The sequence below is a fragment of the Periplaneta americana genome, chromosome 4 (genome assembly GCF_040183065.1).
Source record: "Periplaneta americana isolate PAMFEO1 chromosome 4, P.americana_PAMFEO1_priV1, whole genome shotgun sequence".
NCBI lineage: Eukaryota > Metazoa > Arthropoda > Insecta > Blattodea > Blattidae > Periplaneta > Periplaneta americana.
This window is the reverse complement of record NC_091120.1, coordinates 35,168,040-35,193,110: the sequence shown is the minus strand read 5'-3', so window position 1 is coordinate 35,193,110 and position 25,071 is coordinate 35,168,040. Positions and strand designations below refer to the sequence as shown.

The 25,071-nt window shown below is 35.5% G+C and overlaps 1 protein-coding gene across 4 annotated transcripts in view; it reads left to right on the top strand.

Annotated features, from left to right (window-relative positions):
- Positions 1–25,071, top strand: part of LOC138697697 (aquaporin AQPAe.a-like) — a 178,792-nt gene that overhangs the window by 101,251 nt on the left and 52,470 nt on the right. Inside the window, exon 1 of one of the 4 annotated variants that reach the window (XM_069823169.1) lies at positions 6,726–6,883. The exons of 2 other annotated variants lie outside the window; for them this stretch is intronic. Coding sequence is in view for 1 of the 2 variants with exons in the window: in XM_069823168.1 (XP_069679269.1) it covers positions 18,025–18,055 (31 nt within the window). In the remaining variant the exon portion in view is untranslated. Of the gene's footprint in view, positions 1–6,725; positions 6,884–17,811; positions 18,056–25,071 lie in introns of those variants that run through there. One more of the 4 variants, XM_069823168.1, reaches the window with a different exon arrangement.

The following is a 25,071-nucleotide window of genomic DNA, read 5'->3' as shown; positions in this document are numbered from 1 at the left end:
ACCTACCTATTTTTATCTTCCATTATCAATAATTAATCTATTGTTCTTATTTTGAATCCTATACATAGACGCCAACTATGGAGTGGGGTAAGATACTTATGATTGACCAATACTTAAACATATTTTAATTTAAAAAGATTATTAATAAAACGGGACAAAATTCATATTTTTACTAAAACGACGGAACGACCTGGACTTAGGAAAATAACGGTACCGTACCGTCCCATTCAAAACTGTACACGCGGTCAGTCTAGGCCAGCCGTGGCGAAAATGTAACTCACGAGCACATTGTGGCTCGCAATGATAGCTGTGCATGTCTCTTGCTCCCCCAACCCCCACCCTCTCACTCACTGGAGTCAAACTCCGTTCCATTTGCATTTGTCTCTGACCTGCGAGTGGCGTATCGTCGCAATGTCTCTCTCGAAACCATGTACCTCTACAAAAACGAAAGTTTCAAGTAGGATGGGAGGACGCCTTTTTTTTTGCTGCCAATATGGTGAGAATATTAAATGTATGATTTGTTCACAAGTATTACGAGGAAAACAGTTGTATAACATAAAACAGCATTATAGCTACTACATGTTACTAATGAAACATTAAAAGGTTAAGTTCCATTATTATTATTATTATTATTATTATTATTATTATTATTATTATTATTATTATTTCGATCCTTTTTCAGCAGATGTACGAATAATGCGGTTAGGTCTTCAATTTAAACTCACAAATTTACAATGTAATGTTACAATGAAAACTAGATGTAAGGACTTGACAAATGTTGAACTTTTCAAATCTTTGCCAAAAAATAAATATCCGAAGCTTCGTTCTTTCGCTTGCTCTTTTGAAGCCATGCTACAACTTACGTTTGTGAAAAACTATTTGCAACAATGAAAATAGTAAAAACCAAATTTAGATCACGACTGACAGACAAATACCTTCATGATCAATTACGACTGGCAGTATTCCTGACATAATTCCTGATTTTGAAACTCTGTCGCAGAGACATTCTGAAGACAGTTAATAGGTTGTGATAATGTGTCCTATGTTTTATTGTTTATTTCTTTCTTCGTTACACGTACTAAACGTTAGTTTGTAACCTTATCTATATATATAATTTGAACTGGTAATGGAAATTACGGGAAAACGGCTGGACGGATTTTAATAAATGACCCCTCATTTTGAAGCTTGGAACTCAAAGTTTTTCGCAAAAATAGTAGTTTTCTGTGAAATGTCAATTTTTAAACATAATTTTCCCATTTTCAAAAATCCATCTGTCGTCAATTTTGAGAACTAGCTAATAGCATTCACAGCCGACTTGATATACCCTTCGGTTTTTGTAAAGGAGAAGCGAAGCCAGCATCAAGTCGGCCGTGTTGCATTTCAGAATAAAACAAAACTCATACTACAGTAAACAATATTACACGAAGGTCTTTATCTGCAAGAATGCTGACATATTTAGAGCTCAAATTAAATTGGTTATTAAAAACTTAACTTACTAAAAATAATTTATAGGTTCGATTCTGTGGTGTGTAATTTTCTGGGTACAGCTGTGTATTGGATATTAAAAACTACAAAACTTGAGGTGGTTTGATGACATTACCATTGGAAATGAAATATTATTGAAGTTAATGCCATGATGTGACTATTTTTCATTAATTATACATATTAATGCTATATTGATGATATGAAAGTGAAACGTTTTGGGGTTATATCAGTAGATGTAGAGAATAACTTAAATTAGATTATGATTTCTATATTTTACTGAGTGGCGGCTATATAGTATATGTTACTGAAAGCTATAAAACTTACGTAAGATAATAATATTATTAAAAATCAAATATTTTTATAATTATTAATCAAGTGGGGTTGGGTCTTTTTCATATATTTAATGGCGGTGTGGTGTAGATATTTATATGTGTGGTTATCTTCAGTACTGGCTCGAAAGAGAGTATCTTTCATTGTTATGGAAGCAAATAACTTTCCGAATGTCTGGTATTCTTCATTGAAAATAAATCTGAAAAATGTTTATTTGAACGTGTCATGAACTTAGTTTGCAGCATTTGTTGCACAAGCCACTAGTACTCTATAAAATTAGATTTAAGTGCTTGACGTAAGGAAAATGAAAATCCGTTAGTAAGTCAGTTGCTTCACTTCCCCTTCGGGTGTCCGCCTCCCTCCATAGGTGCTCGGCGCACGATTGCATTTTCGCCACGGCTGGCCTAGGCAATAGACACGTCTTTCCTCATGGGCTTGTGGTTTCCCTTCTTGCCGCGCCAGCACTGTGTAAGGGAACCGTTCTGTTGCAGCTTTTTCTGTACCGCAGTGTGAGCAGCACCCATGACAACTTCCGCATAGGCTTCGAAGGACTCGCTAGCATTTTTCCAGCAATTTCCTTCATCGTTCTTTTCCCATTCTTCGTATATGGCTATACCACTTAAAGGTCTGGTTTTCAATTCTTTTACAACAGATGTAACATTCATATCTCTCTAGATAATAGTAATATGCGTTACAAGAGCGGTATGTTGACGTTTTCATGGTCGAGGAAAAGATTGAAAAAGCGAAACGTAATTGAGCTTTTTTAATTTCCGAGAACATGAAAACAAACATACCGCTCGTGTATCGTACATTATTTTGTGCGAAGATCGTTTATTACATACCTGAAAGACGAATTTCTAATTAGTTGCAATGAAATCTCCATCTTGGTTTCTGTTTAATGACGGCAACTTCGGAAAACCAAAATATCTTTCTTCAACATTGTTGCTATAAAATGTTTTCTGTGTTTACTATACTCCAGCAGGCCGTGATATACGTCTGTCTTTTTTCCCCCAATCTATAAATGCGAATTTAAAACAAACGGTAAGGTTATGTAATGATTTATTTTTCATTTTAATATTTTAACAATATTATTTATATAACATATTGCAGTAATAACATCGGCATCTGGAATCTTGTTGATTTTTTCACGGCTTCCTTAATGTTACTTGTATCAGGAATGCAATAAGATTCGTGGAGTTGTAGACTTTACTTATTTTTTGCAAATATTTAAAAACAATAATTAACATTGCAATTTATGTGAAATTGCAGTGGTAAGTTCCCAATTTATAATTATTACTATGTTAAACGTCTCTAAAAATAATATGTTAAAAGCCTAAAGCAGTAAAATGAATGTCGCGCTTAAGCGGTAAGAAGAGGGAAATTGTTATGTGTGTTACGTTGGGAATACTGAATGTGGTATTTCACACTTACCGCATAATGGTTCTGTGCGGAAAACAAGCAAATACGCACGATCTCGCACAAATTAATTTCTTACTTCATCTATCACTATTTCGCGGGACGGGGTCAGTTCATGACGCTCGTGATACAGTACGATAAGAGACGAGCGATGGCCTAGAAATGTTTTTCAGTGATAGTAGAAATAAACATGGTAGACAAGATTGAAATGGAAAAGCATTGCCAAAACAATAATGGAAGATATAAATATAAATTTGAAAGAGGGAGATTTGAAATAGCCTAAAGATTCAAATGGAGAGTGAAAACGGCAAAACTGTAGAGCAGCGGTGACCAAAACTCGGGCTGCAGTGATTACATGCGACAGACAGCCTATGAAGTAAGGAGACGAAGGAAAGGTACTTGGCATGAAAACTACAACCAGTGGTGGTTCCTGTCCTAACATCTTGATCAATCCTGCGGATAAAAATCTCAAGCTTTGCTGTATCAGTAAAGTCACTGCTGTCATCAAGAGCCAGTGAATAATAAACGCTTTTTCTTGCTTCTTTCTTTAACCTTCCTCTTGAATGCAATCAAGAATTTTAAAAATTCTTCTCTCGATACTTGGTCGAGAAATTCGTAATTTTTCAAAATTAAAAACTTCTTATTGATAAGTTATTTAAGCTATTTTAATCATTACTCTTTTGAGAAATTCTGTTCTATTAAAAGGCTTTAGAGCACGAGATATTTCAAACCCCATTAGGTAGCTGGCTTCCTTACATTTATTTATCTCATCATTCTCTTCCTGGCTATGATTTAAGACATGTCAATTCCTGGCGTTTAACAGTTCTATGGCACATAATATTGAATCAGTTTTTCTACAATATTATTATTAAATGAATAACTAATAAATAGTTACCCTCATCTAAAGATTAAGAAGATTAAAATTGAGATAAAAACTAATAATTTTATCCTTCTAGGGAGAAGAACTAAAAATATCAATATTCATGCACGTACAGAAGAATTGAATGGTGAATTTGGATAGCGACTTAAGTCCACATTTTGGGGGTTTTGAGTTGAGAGCATGATTTTGTACTGTGTGCAAGGGGCATCGTTTAGTAGCAAAATTGATTTTAATCCACGACTTTCTTATAGTTTTATTAGCAGCAGAATATTTGGTTAAGGCGTAAAACGACTTTAGTCCTACACTTAAGTTGTTTTTCCTGTCAAGTACTGAAGAAACTTACATAATATGTAATTTTAATCATACACTCAGCTGAGAAATTGTTTTTTTGTCGTCACTGGTAATTCTTTCCGAACTTATCTCACGTTTACAATTCCTTCCAGTGCATCCTTCAGTAGGGAGTTCTATTCAGCCAGTGACACAACCAATTCCCTTTCTACTTTTTGATCATTTTCAGCATCATTCTTTCTCCACACTTTCCAACACAGTGGTTTATCCCCGATCAATGAAACCCAAATTCAAGATATTCGTAAAATGCTTAAGTACATTCGTGATGAAGAAGACGTGAATACATTTTACGAAAACATTATAGCATGGCAGACAACAAAGAACTGAAAGATGAAACTACGCTGTGGTCTCGTTGTAACACTCCTAAGAGTTGTCTGTGCTCTTGTAACAAATTGTTCAAAATAATGTTGTTCAACAACTGCAATAAGGTTATTTTATGATTTTCGTATAAATACATTCAGTTAAACATGTTTATGTGCCAGTAACCTAATAATTATGATGCAGGATTGAAGTTAATTTGCAGAACAACTTAAGTCCTGAAGATAATTAAATTTTTTACGACCTGAAGAAGAATACAAAAGTATGAATTTTTATAATAAAACTATTTCTCTTGCATATAAAAAAATTATATTGTAACAATATATGGTTCAGCGAGGCTAAAAACAGTTTTCTTTAATTTTCTCAAAACTACTTTTAGGGACTTAATTTGTTTTGAAAATTCATCATTCAATATTGAAACACATACTTAGTTGTCAGTAATAATAATAATAATAATAATAATACATTATTCAGCGTGACAATGTTTGTATTGTGACAGCGACGTGAGATTCGAACTCACGACCAGCGTCCCGCAAGAGAGATCGCGCGGGCTCCACGGAGCACTGAGGGACGGCGCGCGGCGGAGAGAAGAGAGGGGAAAGGGCCTACGCGCGAGGGGAGGCTGCGCGCGCAGCTGCTGCTTACGGAGTGAAGGGGGAACGGACCTTCCCGACTCTTCCAGAAGCCCGTCGAAGTGGAAAAATCGCGAATTCGAAGTTTCTTGGTTACGTTGCTGTGGTTATAAATTACGGACGCGAAGGAGTGTGTGTGTCATTCATGATTAGTTCAGTGAGTAAGCCAGTGAACAGAGCAAGCTAGCCAGTCTTGTGTACCGGAATTCGACTTGAGTGTGCGTCCGCAACTGTGTCAGCATCCGAAGGCCTGAGTTCGAGTGCAGTGGACCGCAGTTGGAGGGACCTGAGTTCGAGTGCAGTGGACCGCAGTTGGAGAGACCTGAGTTCGAGTACAGTGGACTGTCTCTGAAGGTCTGTGGTTCGAGATACTGTGAACTCGAGTGACTGAGCTAGAAGAATTGTGAACTGAGAACTGACAGTTCTGATTTGTAAATAGCGCTTTGTAAATATTAGTTAAGATTAACAGTTCATTGTTGTTCATAATAGTCCAAGTAAATTGTCATTGTCGTCAGTGGAGTGCTATAACGAATACGGTGTTGAGTGAAAATCCTATTGTTGACGACAGCGTTTAAGGTGAATTGTAGAAAGGAATTATTGTTGGAAGAATAAAATCCTATTGTTGAGTTGAAATAAATTTACAGTATTATACTCCTAATTGAACCGTTGAGCAAAGTAAACATATTACATTTTGTCCGAAGAACAACAAAGAAGTTCTCCTTCTCATTCTTCACGAAACCACCTCTTACTGCTTGTAGAGACAGAGTTTGTAGAGCGACATGACACCGCCCCTGTTTGCCTTCAGTACGTGAATGAAACACGCAGCAATGTACAGGAAACTCCTCGTACCCGTTTGAATGTCTGTGATTACACGATGTAATCACGACACCCGCTTTGGTTACAGCTGCAGAGAGAAGAAACCGAAGAAGAAAATTGTGATTTAATATTAGAATAGTGCGAAAGTATCTTCTTGTATTTTACATCAAGTGAGGTTAATTCGCAATGTTATCGTAGTCATTGAGCTAGCGATGATGACTGAAGATGTGCTGTCGATCGTTTAGAGATCTAGACGTCTACTTCAAGTACTCGCATCTCTGATAGAGAATTATGTAAGCCTATTCTTACAAATTGCATCGCCATCCAATAAGAAAGACAGTAATTTCTGCAAGTTGTACGAAAGTAAAAGTACATTGGCAGGTATGACACAAGGAAAAAATTGAACAATAAAACGGACGTTGATGTCAGTGACTGATCTGCTGATTTCCGAGAACCCAAATGTGGTGCGATGGACACACCTGTAGATAACATTCTCAAGAGACAAGCCAATTACATTATCGGACTTGTGTACCTCGGTCAAGAGAAGGGTCCGTAGTTCAGGATGGCCGCACAAAGATAGCAACTGCTCTCACCGTTTTGATTAGTAGAACAGATCGCTCCGTTGATTCACAGCGTGTCTACTCAATTTAGCCTTCAGGTAAGTCCGTGAAAATTAACCTAACACTGGGGCTTTTATTTGTCACATCTATTTGTAATAATTGTATGTACAGATGTATGTATGTGTGTATGTGTGCGTGTGTATACAGAATGAACCGTAAGTAATGTCATTAATTTCAGGGGGTTCTTTTTTGAGATATTTGAGACAACAAATTTAATACAATTTTGCTCCTTTTTGTTTTGTTTTCGAGATAAAAATTGTTTTATATGAAATATTTCATAGCGTGATTTGGGAAAGCTACTGAATTAATTCCCAATATGCTAAGTAAATTTAAGAGAGCGGTGTATTATGAGTAGGGCTAGGATTTTGATGAAATTGCATCTTTTTTCTAGAAAGCCAGAAACATAGCTGCTTTAGTATTTATATGTTATGTGATAAACTGAGTGTTTTAAGACACATTTGTTAGGGCATTTTTTTTGCATTTTTGCCTGTTTCAACTCATAAGAGCATCTTTTGTTTTATTCGGTCAATTTTTAGGCATTTTCATTTAATTTTGGCCTAAATCTCCATTATTAATGTAAAATAATGTTTATTTCCTTTGATATTTTCTTTACATATTTTGCCATTAATACCCATTATTTTGTATAACATTTTAATCGTTTTTCTACAAATATTGCCATTTTAACATAGTACACCCCATGTAATGGATCAGTCCAACCACCCCTTCAATATAGACTCCTCTATACCTGCTAATTCCGGATAAGAGTGGCCTTGTGGTGGACTACATGGAAACTAAAAGTAAAGTAAATCCATGGCGCTACAGCCCATGAAGGGCCAAGACCGACCAGCTGACTGCTGACCTCACGTCCACATACCGACGCAGAGGTGTACGATCATACGTGAAACTACATCAGGTAAAATAATTAATTAAAGTGTACTACTTATAAAAATAATGCAAAATTTAATTTAATTACTAGTCTAAATATTAAATAATACAAAACTTATTTTTCTAATAAGCCAATTATGTAAGATCAGTTTTTAAGAGCAGTTTTGAAAGATTTTTAGGTCATAAATGCATTGTTTTTAGGACATTTTTTCATGGTTTATAGGTCATCAAAATCCTAGCCCTAATTATGATAATGATTGAAAGAATTTTAGTTTTGTCGTTTAAATGTGCAGATATTTGATCCGAATAAATTAAAATTTTCGTTCTGCAAACGAAGTTTGCAATGTTGCATTTGTTCGGACCAAATTTCTGCACATTTGAAGGACAAGACTTAATATTCCTTCAATCATTTATTATCATAATACACTGCTCTCTTAAATTGACTGAACATATTGGGAATTAAATCAATGGCTTTCCCAAAACACACTGTGAAATATTTTATAGAAAACAATTATCTCAAAAATGAAAGAAAAACGAACAAAATTGTATGAAACTTGAAATATCTCAAAGAGTAATAATAATAAAAATAATCCGTGACGATACAGCCTTTGAGGAGCCCAGACCGACCAGCCGGCTGCTGGTCTCACGTTCACATGCAGAAGCATGTAGTCTGTTGTAATTAATAGCTTCTATTTCTGTACGAGATAGTATTACTAATATTTGTTGTAGGAAGATAGTACAGGGACATCATTTTATTTTTACTTCAATTTTTATTGTACCTGAGTTTTTTTAATGTACTTCACTCCCACCCCTTCTACTAATGAAGTTCCAATTGTCCTCGACACAGAACCAAGGCCGCGTATAGTAAACAGCACTGAGTGAGTATAGTACGTTCCAGAAATATGTTCGCGTTCTCCAGTGACGAAAGAGCTTTCAATATTGAATCATATTTTCGCACAGGTACTGTCCGTTTGCCTACATCTCATCCCGATTTCCCCCACCTGCTTCTGCTCGCCCCTCTGTAAAATCTGGGCTGTCTTAGCTCTTTTCTGAAAAGATTAATTTCTGTTAGGAATTGGACGTTTACGTAATATTATACAGCTGTTTAAGATAACTTAAATAAAAGGGCCTCGTTAAGTAATTAACTGTCACGTGATTTCCCCCCTTTCTACGATCCTGCGGCATAACCACTTGGACGGATAGTAGATAGCATGTCTGAGTAATTTTATCTGTGCGGGTCGGGCAGACGTGAAGATTGAATTTACAGTACGTAAGGTACTCTTTTATAGAGTAGGTACATGAGTTAGTAGTACGAAGGACGAAACTGGCAATTGGAATTAGATGCAATAGTCTATAGTGCAATAATACGCACAAAAGAACTGAAGCCTGTATCGAAATGAACGGCCACCATTTTGAAGAATGTGTTTAAATGTCCATATTATGATTATTTTTCAATTTAACTTCATTCTCTATAATGTACGCTAATGTGCTGTAGACAGTATAATATACACTGCATAATGAATACGTTCGCATGGATAACTCAGTTCGTGAGTAAAAACACTTATTCTTAATACAGTACTGTATTTTCATTAAACAAAAACCTAATGAAAATTATCGAACTCAAAATCGCGATATTTCCTACTTTACGTAAATGGATGAACTACTTTTCTTCCCTCCTATACCTAGTAGAGTGATTTGTTTGTGCTTTACCGCCAGTATCATCGAACTCCAGTCGTGGAAGGGGGTAGCAAACTGTGTTTCCGATTCTCTAAAGGTATAGCCAGGTTAATATTAAAAATGTTAGTAAAATAAAATGATGTCCCTGTATTTGCTGTAGGAAGATAGTACAGGGACATCATTTTATTTTTACTAACATTTTTAATATTAACTTGCCTATACCTCTGGATCAATGCCGTTTGCTACCTCCTTCCACGACTGGAGTTCGATGATACTGGCGTAATATACAAACAAATCACTTTAATAGGTATAGGAGGGAATAAAAGTAGTTCATCCATTTACGTAAACTACGAAATATTGCGCTTTTGAGTTTAATAATTTTCATTAGGTTTTTGTTTAATCAAAATACAGTACAGTATTAACAATGAGTGTTTTTACTCACGAACTGAGCTGTCCATGTGGACGTATTCATTATGCAGTGTGCATTATACTCTCTACAGCACATTAGCGTACAATATAGAGAATGAAGTTAAATTGAAAAATAATCATAATATGGATATTTAAACACATTTTTTTAATGTTGGCCGTTCATTTCGATACAGGCTTCAGTTTTAATGTGGATATTATCGCACTATAGACTATTGTACTTAATTCCAATTACCAGTTTCGTTCTTCGTAGGGGAGACTGTTGTACCTTTAGCATAGTGTACCTTTGAACATTTTTTTTTGTTTATTTTTTGCTACTACCTAGAGGACTCAAACTCAAGTAGATAGTAGAGAAAGCCGCTAAGTAGCTCTGGTCGTAGTTTCAGTTTGCTTTACTGCAAAGTGTGAGTTCCGTGGACAAAAGAAGTTTTTCTAGTACCAAAAGTAAACATTTCGTTCATTGATTTATGTTTTCTAACACAAAACCAGATTGTATTTGTTAATATCTTTCAAGTACAGGGTGTTCCCTATCATCTGATGAGTAATAACATATTTTAATTTCCATGATTTATTCGAATCTCTAGTTTTGGTAGCCATATTTGTTTAAACGTGCACCCTCTTGTACCTTTCAACACAAAACATTTTGTACCTTGGAACATGTTCCAAAGTACACGATACCATCTATTTTTGTTTTTATATTATTTTAAGATCATGTCACGAAGTAAGTCTGGAATTAAAGAGGCCTTCAATTGATACGGATGGCTTGAAGAAAGCTGTTGAAGCAGTTATTGCTTCTCCAGGAAATAAAATCTAAATCAGAGCAGCCTGCTCTGGTTTATGATGGCAAATACATTTTAAATATGATTGTCAGTTTTTACAGCTATATTCCCACCTATATTCTATATGTTCCGACTTAAAAGAGGGTATGTTCCAAGGTACATGATCCTGTTGTATCTTTGAACACATTACATATCCCTTCATTTTATTTTTGCACCCTCAATAGATCTGTGAAACACGAAAATACATACAGGAAGCTGTAAAGGAATCTTCAATATTATATCAAGCATTTTTTCATTTAAAAATTATATTTCCCAAAATTAAAAAAAAAATAAAATATGAAAAGTGTTTAAAGGTACAACAGTCTCCCGTACTAGTAACTCATGTTGAAATAATTCTGTACGTACTCTATAAAAGAGTACCTTACGTAATGTAAATTCAATCTTCACTTCTGCCTGATCCGAAAAGATAAAATTACTCCGACATACTATCTACTGTCCGTCCAAGTGGTTATGTTGTAGGGTCGTAGAAGGAGGGAAATCACGTGGCAGTTAATTATTTAACGAAACCCTTTCTATTTAAGTTATTTTAAACAGTTGTATAATATTACGTAACGTCCAATTCCTAACAGAAATTAATGTTCTCAGAAAAGAGCTAAGACAGCCCAGCCACTAGCTGGCGAATAAAAGCTGGTGGGGGAAACCGGGATACGACGTAGGCAAATGGACGACAGTACCTGTGCGAAAATGATTCAATATTGAATGCTCTTTCGTCACTGGAAAACGCGAACATATTTTTGGAACGTACTGTGGCTACTATGACTATATATGCGGTCTTGGATCTGTGTGGAGAACGGTTGAACTTCGTTAGTAGAAGGGGTGGAAGTGAAGTACATTCAAAAACTCAGGTACAATAAAAATTTAAGTAAAAATAAAATTATGTCCCTGTATTAATAATATTTATTGTAGGGAATTTCCAAATATGTTGACTTCCTGTTGCAATAAGTTTAATGTTTTTCTTAGAATACAGTGGGGAATTGTGTAAGCTTGAAAGTGAATTCCGCAATTTCTTCGCTACTTTATGTAAAGGGCGGTCAGTTTCTTTGCAGTGCATAAGATATACACAAAACGTACAAATCAAGCATTGAGTGTTTTTTAACTTGGTTTTTTAACGACGCTGTATCAACTACTAGGTTATTTAGCGTCGATGGGAGTGGTGATAGCGAGATGGTATTTGGCGAGATGAGGCCGAGGATTCGCCACAGATTACCTGACATTCGCCTTACGGTTGGGGAAAACCTCGAAATTTGAGTGTTAATTAGAGAAATCATCCAAACATGAATTTGAAACAGCCGGCACATTAGTCGTTTCGATCAAATATAATTTTGTATTTTAAATTAGTACATTATGCAACGAGCCTATAATGGCAGTAATTAAGACGCGAGCATGTTTGTTTATGAAACGAGTGCAAGCGAGTTTCATAATTTTCATACGACTTTTTATGCTTGACCATATTTCTAACTTGAAATTATTCATAAGTTTTCATGTTATGGTTATGTAGTGACGAACGGAACTGATCTGAATTGTGAGATGTGCGCAGACGCGAAAGTATTGATTTTTTCCGAGGCACGAATATCATTGACCTTGATATAACCTAGAGAACATTAGTCTTGATATAACCTGGAAATTGATTTAGGATTGAAAAACGTGTTGACAAATTGAATTTATTTGAATATTATTTACAATTAACGCTAATTATTATAGTAACAGAACATAACCTTCTGCGACAGTATTGGATTTCCAGCCTCCGTGACTTTTCGCTAATTGTCTTTCGATTGCATATCCGAGAATAATCGATGCTGGCGAGTTTATAACGGTACAAAGGTGATTTGTCATTGGCTGAACAACTGAATTATAATGAATAGGTATACTTTAATGAGGTGCATTAAAGGGCTACTACCAGGTGTATAATTACTACATTTCGGCATGGTCGAGCATAAACATATTTTCGTGATTTAAACCACAGAGTAGAAAGGAAATCACGAAATTGAGATTCCATATGGATTACGAATGAAATGTCAATTATAAAAAAAAACTAATTCTGGAGAAACAGTGTTAACCGACACTTTATTTCTGTAACATTTAATTGTCGATCATTAATAATATTATTTTTACGTAGATCACTTAGTTCGTCAGAGACTATCCAGAGTGCACTAAGGCGATGGTCCTATATTACATGATGATGAAAATGATGGTAATTATAATAATGAAAAATTGTTGGGATATCACAAGGGAATCGGAGTACCCAGAGACTGTGGTTAAACTGTAACAGGAAGGCACTGAAAACTTTAAGCTATCAGCAATGGCTTAAAATCGAGGGCTATGTGATTACGTTTAAAATGTGTGATTTTCCAGTTTTCTTAATTCGTCTATGTGATGAAATTGCTATGATGACAATGGATATGTTGGAAACAACATAACAAAAAATTGGTTCCAGGTTGGATACTGTCAGAGCCCTAATTTGTCACACATGAAGATTTATTAAAAAGTGTTAATTATACAGTCTGATCCGTTTGGGTATGGATAATATTAATTTATTATTATAGAGCTATTATGATAGTAGGAAAAATTTCTTGTTGATTATATTACGATTAAAAGATGGGAGTTTCCAACAATGCATAATCTGAAAGGACAAGTTAAAATCGTAGATGATTAAAATGGCTACTACAAATCAATAGCGGGCACACTGTATTCTTTGATATGCTAAATTTGAGAGTATTAAAAGAGTTCAAAGGGAATTTCGACGTGAGTATGGTGTGCGTAATCTACCTAAATGATTCCATAATGTTGTGGTGTCGAACATTTGTAGAAACAGGTTGTGTTAAAAAAAAAACATACAGGAGCTCCCAGGCGAAACCAGTGCGAGAAGCAGCTATCATTGACTTGGCCCTCAAACTCCCCAGATCTAACCCCTCCTGACTTCTTCGTATGGGGTTTTGTTAAAGACATTGTCTATTCACAGAAACTCAGGAACATTGATGATCCGAGAGTAAAAATTACTAAAGCTTTTCAACAAATCACCCCTCTTATGTTACAACGGATACGGGCTGAATTGCATCACCATTATGAGTTGTGCAGGATGTGCAATGAGAGTCATGTTGAGCTCTGAGGAATCTCCCATCTTTCAGTGTTGTATGCACAAAGTTTCAACAAATAAAGTTCAGTAGTAAATGTTTTACTGCGTTTTTATTTTATCCATACCCAAACGGATCACTCTGTATATTTAAATTTCTCTTACATTTTATGCAGTTTCATTTACCCAACTTTCCCGCATCGTGAATTATAAATGAAACTGACTTATAGTAAGTTTGAACAGATCACATTGTGTTGTGTTTTATTTTAATAATGTAAATTGTAGCATGTTTTTTTGTGTATGAATAATCTTTATAACTGAGCAGTCAGTTTATAATTCTTCAATTAATGCAATAATCTTTCGTTAAATGATAATGATATGTGGTTGTATCCAATATTATTAGTTCGAAATCTGGCAAAGGTAGAATCTTTACCATTACTCGTTTAGGAAAAGGACATGAAGTTGCGATCCCATGTAACAATGTGGATTTAATATAGAAAAGGCTGATTTTCTAAAAGCCGTTATCATAATCGAGATTTGAATTCAGTTACGATTTCTTTGTCGATCTTGAATATCTCGTTACAGATTGCGTCATTCTTGTTACTAATTGGAAGATAATCTGAAGGAAAGATCAAAGTTCTGGGGAAAACATCGCGTGAGATGGCTCTAATGTTCCATTTTGTCGTGATAAAATCGTTCAGTAATACTTAAAGTAACATATATTTAACTTATCATTTTTATGTAGAAGCGAGAAATGCCAGTAACAATTTTGGAAATAATCGTGTACGCACGATAAACTATCATGGAATATCAGTTAAATAGTGCTTCTTCATTCTCTCTACGGACCTGATCTGTCCTCATTACTATATAAATGTCCAGTCTCCTGGACATAGTTCGCTGCATATAATTAACTTATTGGCTCGAGTACCTGTTTTCCATGCCAGGTGGATGATTAGAAATTGAAAATGTTTTAGGCATAGACGATGTTTTACAAGTTATTCTGAAGTGGACTCTCTTCTCCTACTGTCTACCAAACCTCTAAAATCAGCACTTTTGATAAAATATAATCTTATCAGCTAGTACTGCAGAATATTCTTTGGCACATAAGTTATCATGTCCGATCAAATACCTCAGCTGAGATTATGACGTAAGTAACTGAGAACTGAAGTTGCACTACGATGACAAGGTCATAATTCTTCTTGCAATTATCAGAACTGATGACCCTTTAAGTTTTTCTGTGATTCTTCCCAAAGATCTACACTTAGCTTGGATCTAACGGCGTGCATGACCACCTTTAAGCCACACAAATATAACAAATTTTATTGAGTATCGGATATTGAAACAAATTACATGTAATTCAACATTATACTGCTTTCATTTCAAAACTCCCCTGTCTAAATAACTATTTATTTCAATTAAATTTAATTAAAAATGAACACGTCAATTTAGATATTGAGGGGAAAGTTTAAAACCAGTGTTAATTGTATTTTAAGTTTCACCTCTTCACCCCATTTGAAATTTCAAATGACACCACTATATTTTAGCTCTGATTGCGGTTCTGGCTGATATGTACGTCTATTATCAGCAGTACATCTTACTTGACGGTATGTGTCAGAGGAAGAACAACAATTGTTTGTATACATCTGAAGTCTGATTAGTGGAATATGTATCTAGTAAGCAATTTTGCAATGGAGGGGAAAAGGAACTGGCCACCCTACTCCATTATCTCCTGGCCTAGCTACCTCATCAGTGACGTCTTGTTGGTGTCACTTGCGAGGTCCAGATCTGTCTTCGAACAGTTGACTAAACAACTATATTTTGATACTTAAATTTGAAAGAGTATCCAATTGTTTATACATCTCATTCATGTGTTTAACATATTTTGCTTTCTTCCGCCGCCTGGCAATCTGGATTATTCGCGAAAGTTGGATGTCCCTACATCTCGCCAAATGCTACCTACTGTGACGAATTCCATCTAAATAACCTGATAGTTCATAAAGAGGTTTAATGTATTTTCTATTGTTATTTGGGGCCAATATCTACAATGTTTTTGTTTACGAAACTTCTTAGAAACAAGTGATCTACTGGCTTGGAGCTTTCATAAATTCTTCCCACAGCCCAAAATTCCCAAAATTCTCGCGTATCTTTCAATTGTTTTTCCTCCCACATCCGCATTTAATTGATTGATTGTGTTATTCAATTCGTCATTCTTCTTTGTTAGAACGTTCTCCTCAAATATATTGACAATTGAGTTTCCTGCAAGGTTAAATGATGGTGACAAGTAGGCCTACGTCAAGGATGTTCTTTATCACCGATCCTGTTCAACATGGGAGGAGTGATAGTAGGAGGAAAGGAATGAAGTGCATAAGATTTGCTGATGGTATGGCGTTGTTAGCAGAAGAGGAGATGATACTAAGGGATATGCTACTGGAGCCAACAAGACGAAGACCATGATCATAGGAAGAAAAGTAAAGAAGGTAAACTTACGGGGCCGTATTCATAGACATTTTTAGCGCGGGTTTCCGGTGGATGATCAGCGTTTTTTGTATTCATAAACCAGTGTTAGCGATGGGATATGATTTGAATTCTGTACAAGTAACCAGTGGATAGCCGGGGCTAGCTTAGTACGCTCGTAGCGCGTGCTGCGAAATGTCTATGAACAGCACCCACGAATTCTAAATGAGGCAGTAGAGCAAGTTGACAGCTTCAAATACTTGGGGTGTACTATAAGCAGTAACATGAGCTGCTGCCAGGAAGTCAAACGGAAAGTAGCAATTGCAAAGGAAGCTTTTAATAGAAAAAGGAGCATCTTCTAAGGAAGAGACTAGTGAAATGACTTTTGTGGAGTGTAGCATTGTATGGGTCTGAAACATGGACATTACTACGAAGTGAAGAGAAACGACTAGAATCGTTTGAAATGTGGGTATGGAGAAGGATGGAGCGTGTGAAGTGAACAGACAGAATAAGAAATAAAACTGTGTTGAAAAGAGTGGGTGAAGGAAGAATGATGCTGAAACTGATCAGGAAGAGAAAAAGGAATTGATTGAGAATAAACTGCCTACTGAAGGATGGACTGAAAGGAATGGCGAACAGGAAAAGTGTTCGGGGCAGAAGAAGACATTAGATGATAGATTACATTGAGATATATGAATCATATTCGGAGACTAAGAGGAAGCCAGAAGAGAGAAAAGATTGGAGAATGCTAAATTTGCTGTGAAAGACCTGGCTTTGAGCAGAATACTATGAATGAATGAAGGAATGTGAAATTCATAATTTGTATGTCTTTATTTAAATATTATTATTATTATTATTATTATTATTATTATTATTATTTTCATTATTATTATTATTATTATTATTTTCATTATTATTATTATTATTATTATTATTATTATTATTATTATTATTATTTTCATTATTATTATTATTATTATTTTCATTATTATTATTGCTATTATTATTATTATTATTATTTTCATTATTATTATTAATATTATTATTGCTATTATTATTATTATTATTATTATTATTATTATTATTATATCGTCTTATTTTGAACTAGGTATTATTTATTTGTATTTGTAGTATACATTTTATTGCGTAAGTACTTGATTGTTATCGTTTCCTCTTAAACCTTCCACCTTGTTGGAAAAGGCAACTGAACTTGCTGGAAAGAAAAAACTATCACTTATTAATTTCGAACAGCATAAAACTATGAATGTAATTCGATTCTCATTGGTGATTCGAGCATCAATAAGCTTAATGATGGGCTCAAAATTTTAGCGTGTAATTATCATCGTAATGGAAGCTGGCAACCGGGATGTACAGTATCATTTTTAGATACAGAGAGACTCTTCTGAGAATGGAATAAGTATCGTGCTCTAACACATGACAGCAGGGAAATAACAAGAAGAAGAATTATTAGAATATGTGATAGATCATTGCAATAACGGCCTTGAATTTTGTAATCAACAGTCTGCTGCCTTGACTATCGCAAATACAGCGACCGGCGAAGTAGTGGAAGAACTACAAATATTGTGGAAGAATATGTCAAGATAAACGAATAATTGCTTTGTATAGCACGAGTGAATGATGTGTAAGGTTTAAAGTTAAAGATTCTGTTGCGTGTTATGTAATGGTTTGTGTTTGTATATTGGAAAATTAGCTGTGTTACCCACAAGAAGGCAGAGATCTGGCCCCCTCCACTGCGTTTGGTACATTGGAATATTAGATAGTGCTGCAGTGCGAACTAGCCGCTCGTCACGCAGAGCCAGTGGCAGCAATGTCTCGTGATCATAGTGCCAGCAATGGAGGTAAGTCCAAGTAATTAGCAAGGAAGACCTCACTGCGCCGTCTTGAATTTGGGTTTTGATGTGACTGACCGAAATTAGAGACATTTTCTGCGTCTATTTTCGACATAATTCGAGTTTAAGCCAAATTCGCAAACTTCCAAGTAGTGTACCAGCATTCAGTCTCCAAATTAGTGTATTGAAAATGACCGGGCGGGTGTTTTTCGTGAAAATGTTTGAAATTTTTCGTGAAAAATGAATAAAAATATCGTATATTACTTGTAGTTAGAAACATGTGACAATAATTTCTTAAAAATTTCGTGATTTTTTTTTACCATGTAATATCATACACTCATACACAATCTTAATAAAATCTTAAATGCGGCCTTGTATTTGCAACATTCACAGGGAAATAAAACTGTTTATAATAATAATAAAGGTAAAGGTATCCCCGTAACATGCCATGAAGGCACTTGGGGGACATGGAGGTAGAGCCCCATGCTTTCCATGACCTCGGCACTAGAATGAGGTGATGTGGTCGGCACCACGCTCTGACCGCCTTTTACCCCCGGGGAAGACCCGGGTTTATAATATAATAATAATAATAATAATAATAATAATAATAATAATAATAATAATAATAATAATAATTTGTAAATCGGCCTTATTGTTACTGAACTCAGTTTTATACAAAACCCAGTCATCAATGGTCCTGTAGGCCATTAAAGAGAATAATATAATTCCAAATAAATTTGTCTCCCTATTCTTTTGCAGCGAATATCTTCAAAACTAATATACTGTAAAGGTAAAGGTATCCCCGTAACATGCCATGAAGGCACTTGGGGGACATGGAGGTAGAGCCCCATGCTTTCCATGACCTCGGCACTAGAATGAGGTGGTGTGGTCGGCACCACGCTCTGACCGCCTTTTACCCCCGGGAAGGACCCGGTACTCAATTTTATAGGAGGCTGAGAGAACCTCGGGGCCATTCTGAAAGTTTGGCAACGAGAAAAAATCTTGTGACCGCCTGGGATCAAACCGCAGACCTTCCAGTCCGTAGCCAGCTGCTCTACCAACTGTATTTCTCTAAAGTAATTAAATGCTCTTTTCTCGTTTTATCGCAGAAATGTAGATTTTTTTCGCAGAAACAACCCATTTTCGTGTTTAAATTATTTAGGAATTCAATATATGGTGATTACTTTCACGCATTAATATTGAACTAAGTATCTAAATACTGTACCTAGTTGACTAGTTTCGGCTTGGGAGCCATCTTCAGAACTGCTGAGGTCCTTGCGTCTTCCGGTGTCTTCACCTCCGGTGGGGTGTGTTTGTGTTGTGTAGTGTGGAGTCAAATAATGTGTGTTCTGAAATTCAGTTGTGTGTTGGGGATTTGTTGTGGATGTGTTTTTATGTAGGCCTATCTGTTTATGGTCCACACCTGTGGAGTAACGGTTAGCGCGTCTAGCCGCGAAACCAGGTGGGTTCGATTCCTGGTCGGGGCAAGTCACCTGATTGAGGTTTTTTTCCGGGGTTTTCCCTCAACCCAATATGAGCAAATGCTGGGTAACTTTCGGTGTTGGACCCCGGACTCATTTCACCGGCATTATCACCTTCATCTCATTCAGACGCTAAATAACCTAAGCTGTTGATAAAGCGTCGTAAAATAACCAACTAAAATAAAAAAAAATCTGTTTATGTCGTATTGTTCTAGTGTGTTTAGTTTCTGTATTTTTTTCGGTTGGATATGTAGAATTTTCATGTCTGTGTCTATATTGCTGTAGGTGTGGTTGGCGTTTGTGATGTGTGCAGTGTATGTGGATTTGATTGTGGATGTGATGTGTTTACAGTAGCGTGTTTGAAATGATCTACTTCGGACAGACAGGCAGGTCATTTCGAACACATTACAAAAAACACACCACAGCCATAACCAAATCACACAACATTTCCACATACGCAGAAAACATCACAAACGTCAACCACACCTACAACAACATAGACACAGACACGGAAATTCCACAAATCAAGCTTTCAGGTACAACTCCCTGTGGATATAGCGGGAAAACTTGGATCGGTGTCTGGTAGAGTTCCCAGGTAGCTCAGTTGGCAGAGCGTTTCTACGTTTAACCAAAGGTCCCGGGTTCGATGCCCTGCCCCGGAACAATTTTTCCATCAAAATTATTCACGAAAATTCTAACATCCAACCGAAAAACCGGAAACTAAACACACTAGAACAACACGAAATATACAGATACACAAAAACACATCCACAACAAATCCTCAATACACAACTGAATTTCGGAATATACACACTATGACTCCACACTACCATACACAAACGCACCCCCACCGTAGGGTGAAGACACCGGAATACGCAAGGATCTCAGCACTTCTGAAGATGGCTCCCAAGCTGAAACTAGTCAACTAGGTGTTTAAAAACTCAGTTCAATATATTAACAGGGGAAAGTAATCACCATATATATATATATATATATATATATATATATATATAACATATGGACCATGACTAATTCGCATCTCCTTGACGTTACTTCGTTTAACATCATGTGTTTCAATATAATTCAAATTGTTTATTTTTCACTCTAACAACAATTTATCACTAAGCCTCAAGGCATTTACTCTATTGTATCATGGTACTCTTTGTCGATGGCAACCTGTAGTGGTTACAGGAAGAAATTAAATTAAAAATTAATAAGTTAAAAATAATAATTAAGTGATATAAAGTTGTGTAATCAAGATGTTTAAATAAAATTAGTGTAGGCATATTGCTTATGACTAAATACCCAATGATTATGTCAGTCTCTTTAATTTAATCTCTGAACAGTTCTTCCAAAGATTAATAATTATCATGTCATTTCATACTCCGTGAGTAAAATGTATGAAACATTGTCTGTATTTTCCTGTTTTTAATTCTATGAACAAACGTCTACACAAAAATTATAGAGGCGGAAAAGAGAATATTTTAAACATGTTTTCAAAAATTCTCAAATTTATGAGCCTTATGTATTTGTACAAAACAAGATAAATACTTCAGAATATTAATATATCACTATGGAGAATGAAGAGCGCCATGGATTAAATAATCATAGACAAAGTTAATAAAAACAACCGAATAATAATAATGCTTCTTTCATATGATTGACCCGCCAGCTCGAACGCATCCGATGGCTGCTTCTACTGCCTGCTCATAAGACCATTATAACAATGCTTTCAGTGAAACTAAAAGCATGGTGTTTTAAATCATGTTCAAAATAGTCTCCCTTTCACCTCTTGGTCATTAGGCCTAATACTAGTTCTGCTATCACCACTAATACTACCAATACCACTAACAATACCATCTCTACTAACACTATTACTACCACTACTAGTAAGTGTTACTATTAACACCGTAGATCTATAGGCTACTACAACCATACCACTAATGTTACTGCTATCACTTCCACTACCATTACTAACACTATCGCTATTAAGGGGAGAGGATGGTATTTTTTTGTGAAAAATGAGTAAATTAAAAAAAAAAAATTAAATACTCTGTGACATATGTGGAATGCATAGCATAATATTTTGTGGGTATTTGTGCCCTTATCAGATGTTGAGACGCTATTTTTAAACTTCCTGCGTAATAGATTTTAAATCACTCGCCCGCTTTTATTGTTGTTTCCGGTAAATTTAATTTAAAAAAAATTCTTTAAAGTACCCTTTGATATGTGTGGAATGCATTGCGTAACATTTCCTGCTTATTTGTGCCCTTATCGGGTGTTGAGACGCCATTTTAAAACTTCTGCGCTATGGATTTTTAAATCACTCGCCCCCTTTTATCGGTTTACGGTAACTTAATTTTTTTGCTACATTGCCAGACAAAAATGGATATAACTTCTGAACTATTAAAGATACATGCATGAAATGTAGAACACACATTCTTTAGACTATTAGGAAACTTTTCTCTGTAACAGAATTTTGTTAATTGATTTCATTTTAAAACTACGTCCGTTTGTTTGCAAGAAAGGAAATCAGAAAAGTGTTATTAAATTTTAATTGTTTATTTTACAAAGGTAGGAAAAAATATCAAAATTCTGTTACAGACAGTTTGTAAGCATGCTTTTGCAAGCACATTGCAAAAAACGGGTTGAATCTACCTTTAAAAACGGTTTAGATAGTAAAATCCTGCATTGGGTACATTTTTTTCAAATCTGGGCCCCCAAATAATTTTTTTTTTCAAAATATTTATTTGCACGAGATCGTGCGTATTTGCTTGGTTTCCGCACAAAACCAACCCGCGGTAAGTCTAAAATTCCACATTCAGTATTCCCAACCGAACACACATAACAATTTCCCTCTTCTTACTGCTTAAGTGACATATTCATTTTACTGCTTTAGGCTTTTAACATATTATTTTTAGAGACGTTCAACATAGCAATAATTATAAATTGGAAACTTACCACTGCAATTACACCTAAATTGCACTGTTAATTATTGTTTTTAAATATTTTCAAAAATTAAGTAAACTCTACAACTCCACTAAAGTTACTTCATTTCGTGATGCATGTAACATTAAGGAAGCCGTTTGTTTTAAGTTCGCATTTATAGATTGGGGGGGAAAAAAAAGACAGACGTATATCACGGCCTGCTGGAGTATAGTAAACACAGAAAACATTTTAAAGCAACAATGTTGAAGATAGATATTTTTGTTTTCCAAAATTGCTGTTATTGAGCAGAAACCAAGATGGAGATTTCATTGCAACTAATTAGAAATTCCTCTTTCAGGTACGTAATAAACGATCTTCGCACAAAATAATGTACGATACACGAGCGGTATGTTTTCTTTCAATTCTCGGAAATTAAAAAAGCTCAACTACGTTTCGCTTTTTCGAACTTTTCCTCGAACATGAAAACTTCAACATACCGCTCTTGTAATGCATATTACTATTTTGGTTGATTTGCTACAGCTATGAGCTCTCTACATACAAAAAATTAATATTTTACACCAAATAGGAAGAAAGTTTAAAAAAATACCATCTTCTCCCCTTAACCACCCACACTGTCACTGTCACTACTTTTACTACCACCACTACTGTCCACTGCTATGGAGTAATGTTAGCATACCGGACCGTGAAACGAACGGGTCAGGGTTCAAATCCTGGTTGCGACAATTTATCTGGTTGAGGTTTTCCCGGGATTTTCCCTCAATCCATTAAGAGGAAATGCTGAGTAACTTTCAGAGCTGGACCCTGGACTCATTTCGCTGCATTATCACCTTCATCTCATTCAGACGCTAGATAACCATCACCGTTGTTAAAGCGTGTAATTTAGTTCGAGATTTGTGAAGTTGTGCACAGTGTCTTAGGTGTAATAATATTAACTTTAGGGAGTGGCGTCATATCTATTGGAAGGCAAGACTGGAGTACTATGATTTTAGACTTCCGTAGGAAAGTAAATGGAAAAGCGATAGACCTATGTGATAGGAACTGAGTTTTTAATAAGTCATCAGGTAATTTTTGTGCTAATTCTCGCACTTAAATTTAGACTAATAATAAAATATCATCATCACCGCAATCACCATCACGTCTATTGGATATACCATAATTTGCTATGAGTAGACCGTTTATTTACAACTTTCGAAGTTGAAAAACTTACAAAGGAAAGTTCAACATTGGAAGGTTGGATAGGAACTTCAAATTTTGTACACTGAAAGGTCGTATTTATAACAAATTTTCTACGAAAAAAAATTTCGAAATCGAGTTATAAGACAGTTAAATAGTACTTGGAAATTAGTAGTACTTTGGTAGTTCGTAAGCCCTGATGCTATCGCTCGGAAGAAGGCAAGCTCTGTGTAGTACCTGTATCGAGAGGCAATGACTGGCAAGTACGCAATCTGACATCGAACATAACAGTGTTCTGTAGCTATAGAGTTACTGGTTTACTAATCTACCATACTAATCTAATTGTTCACGTGATGGAATTTTTCACCATATTCTCATATACACGAGCAATTAGTAACTTGAATTAAATTATGTTAATCAATAATTAAAGAAAATCTCAAGTTACTAATGGAGCTTCTGCTTAGTTACTAGTTATTTATTTTTGTCTTTCAAAGAGAGAGGGTTACATCGATGTATAATTCCTAAAATAAACGCAAGCTATCAATTTACCTAGTTAGTAATTGAATAGAAAATTCACGTTGTACAGTACTTAAAATAATTTTGAGGTTTGAAGGTAACTTCACATAGTTAAATGTATTGAAAATTATATTATATTTTTGAAACAAAGTGTTTATTTTATTTATATGGTTATTAAATTTATTTTACTTCGAGCACAAGAGACATAATGAAATATAAATAACACATAGGGTAAAGTTGCCTAATTCCGTGATACGTTTTTTTTTTTTTTTTTTCACTGAATGTCACGGGATTGGGTATCTTGCTATGAAGTACACCGATGTCTCAAAAGTAGCTGAAAGATGCACTCTTTCGAGAAAGATGTCTGGCGCTGTAGTCGAACGGCAAAGCTTTGACTGACATTCAATTTAATTTATTTATTTTATTTATTATTTTACGACGCTGTATCAACATCTAGGTTATTTAGCGTCTGAATGAAATGAAGGTGATAATGCAGGTGAAATGAGTCCGGGGTCCAGCACCGAAAGTTACCCAGCATTTGCTCGTATTGGGTTGAGGGAAAACCCCGGAAAAACCTCAATCAGGTAACTTTCCCCGACCGGGATTCGAACCCGGGACACCTAGTTTCGCGGCCAGACGCGCTGACCGTTACTCCACAGGTGTGGATCTTTCAATTTAAGAAAGATATCACGGGATTAGGAGTGTCACGGAATTAGGCAACTTTGCCCTAGTAATTCTTGAGTCATAGCATAATTGATTATTAAAAGTTTATCATCTAACAATTTCTCCTGAACTTCTTATCATCCTAGCGTATGTTCTTATGGACAATAGTTTAAATCACTTACTTACTGGCTTTTAAGGAACCCGGAGGTTCATTGCCGCCCTCACATAAGCCCGCCATTGGTC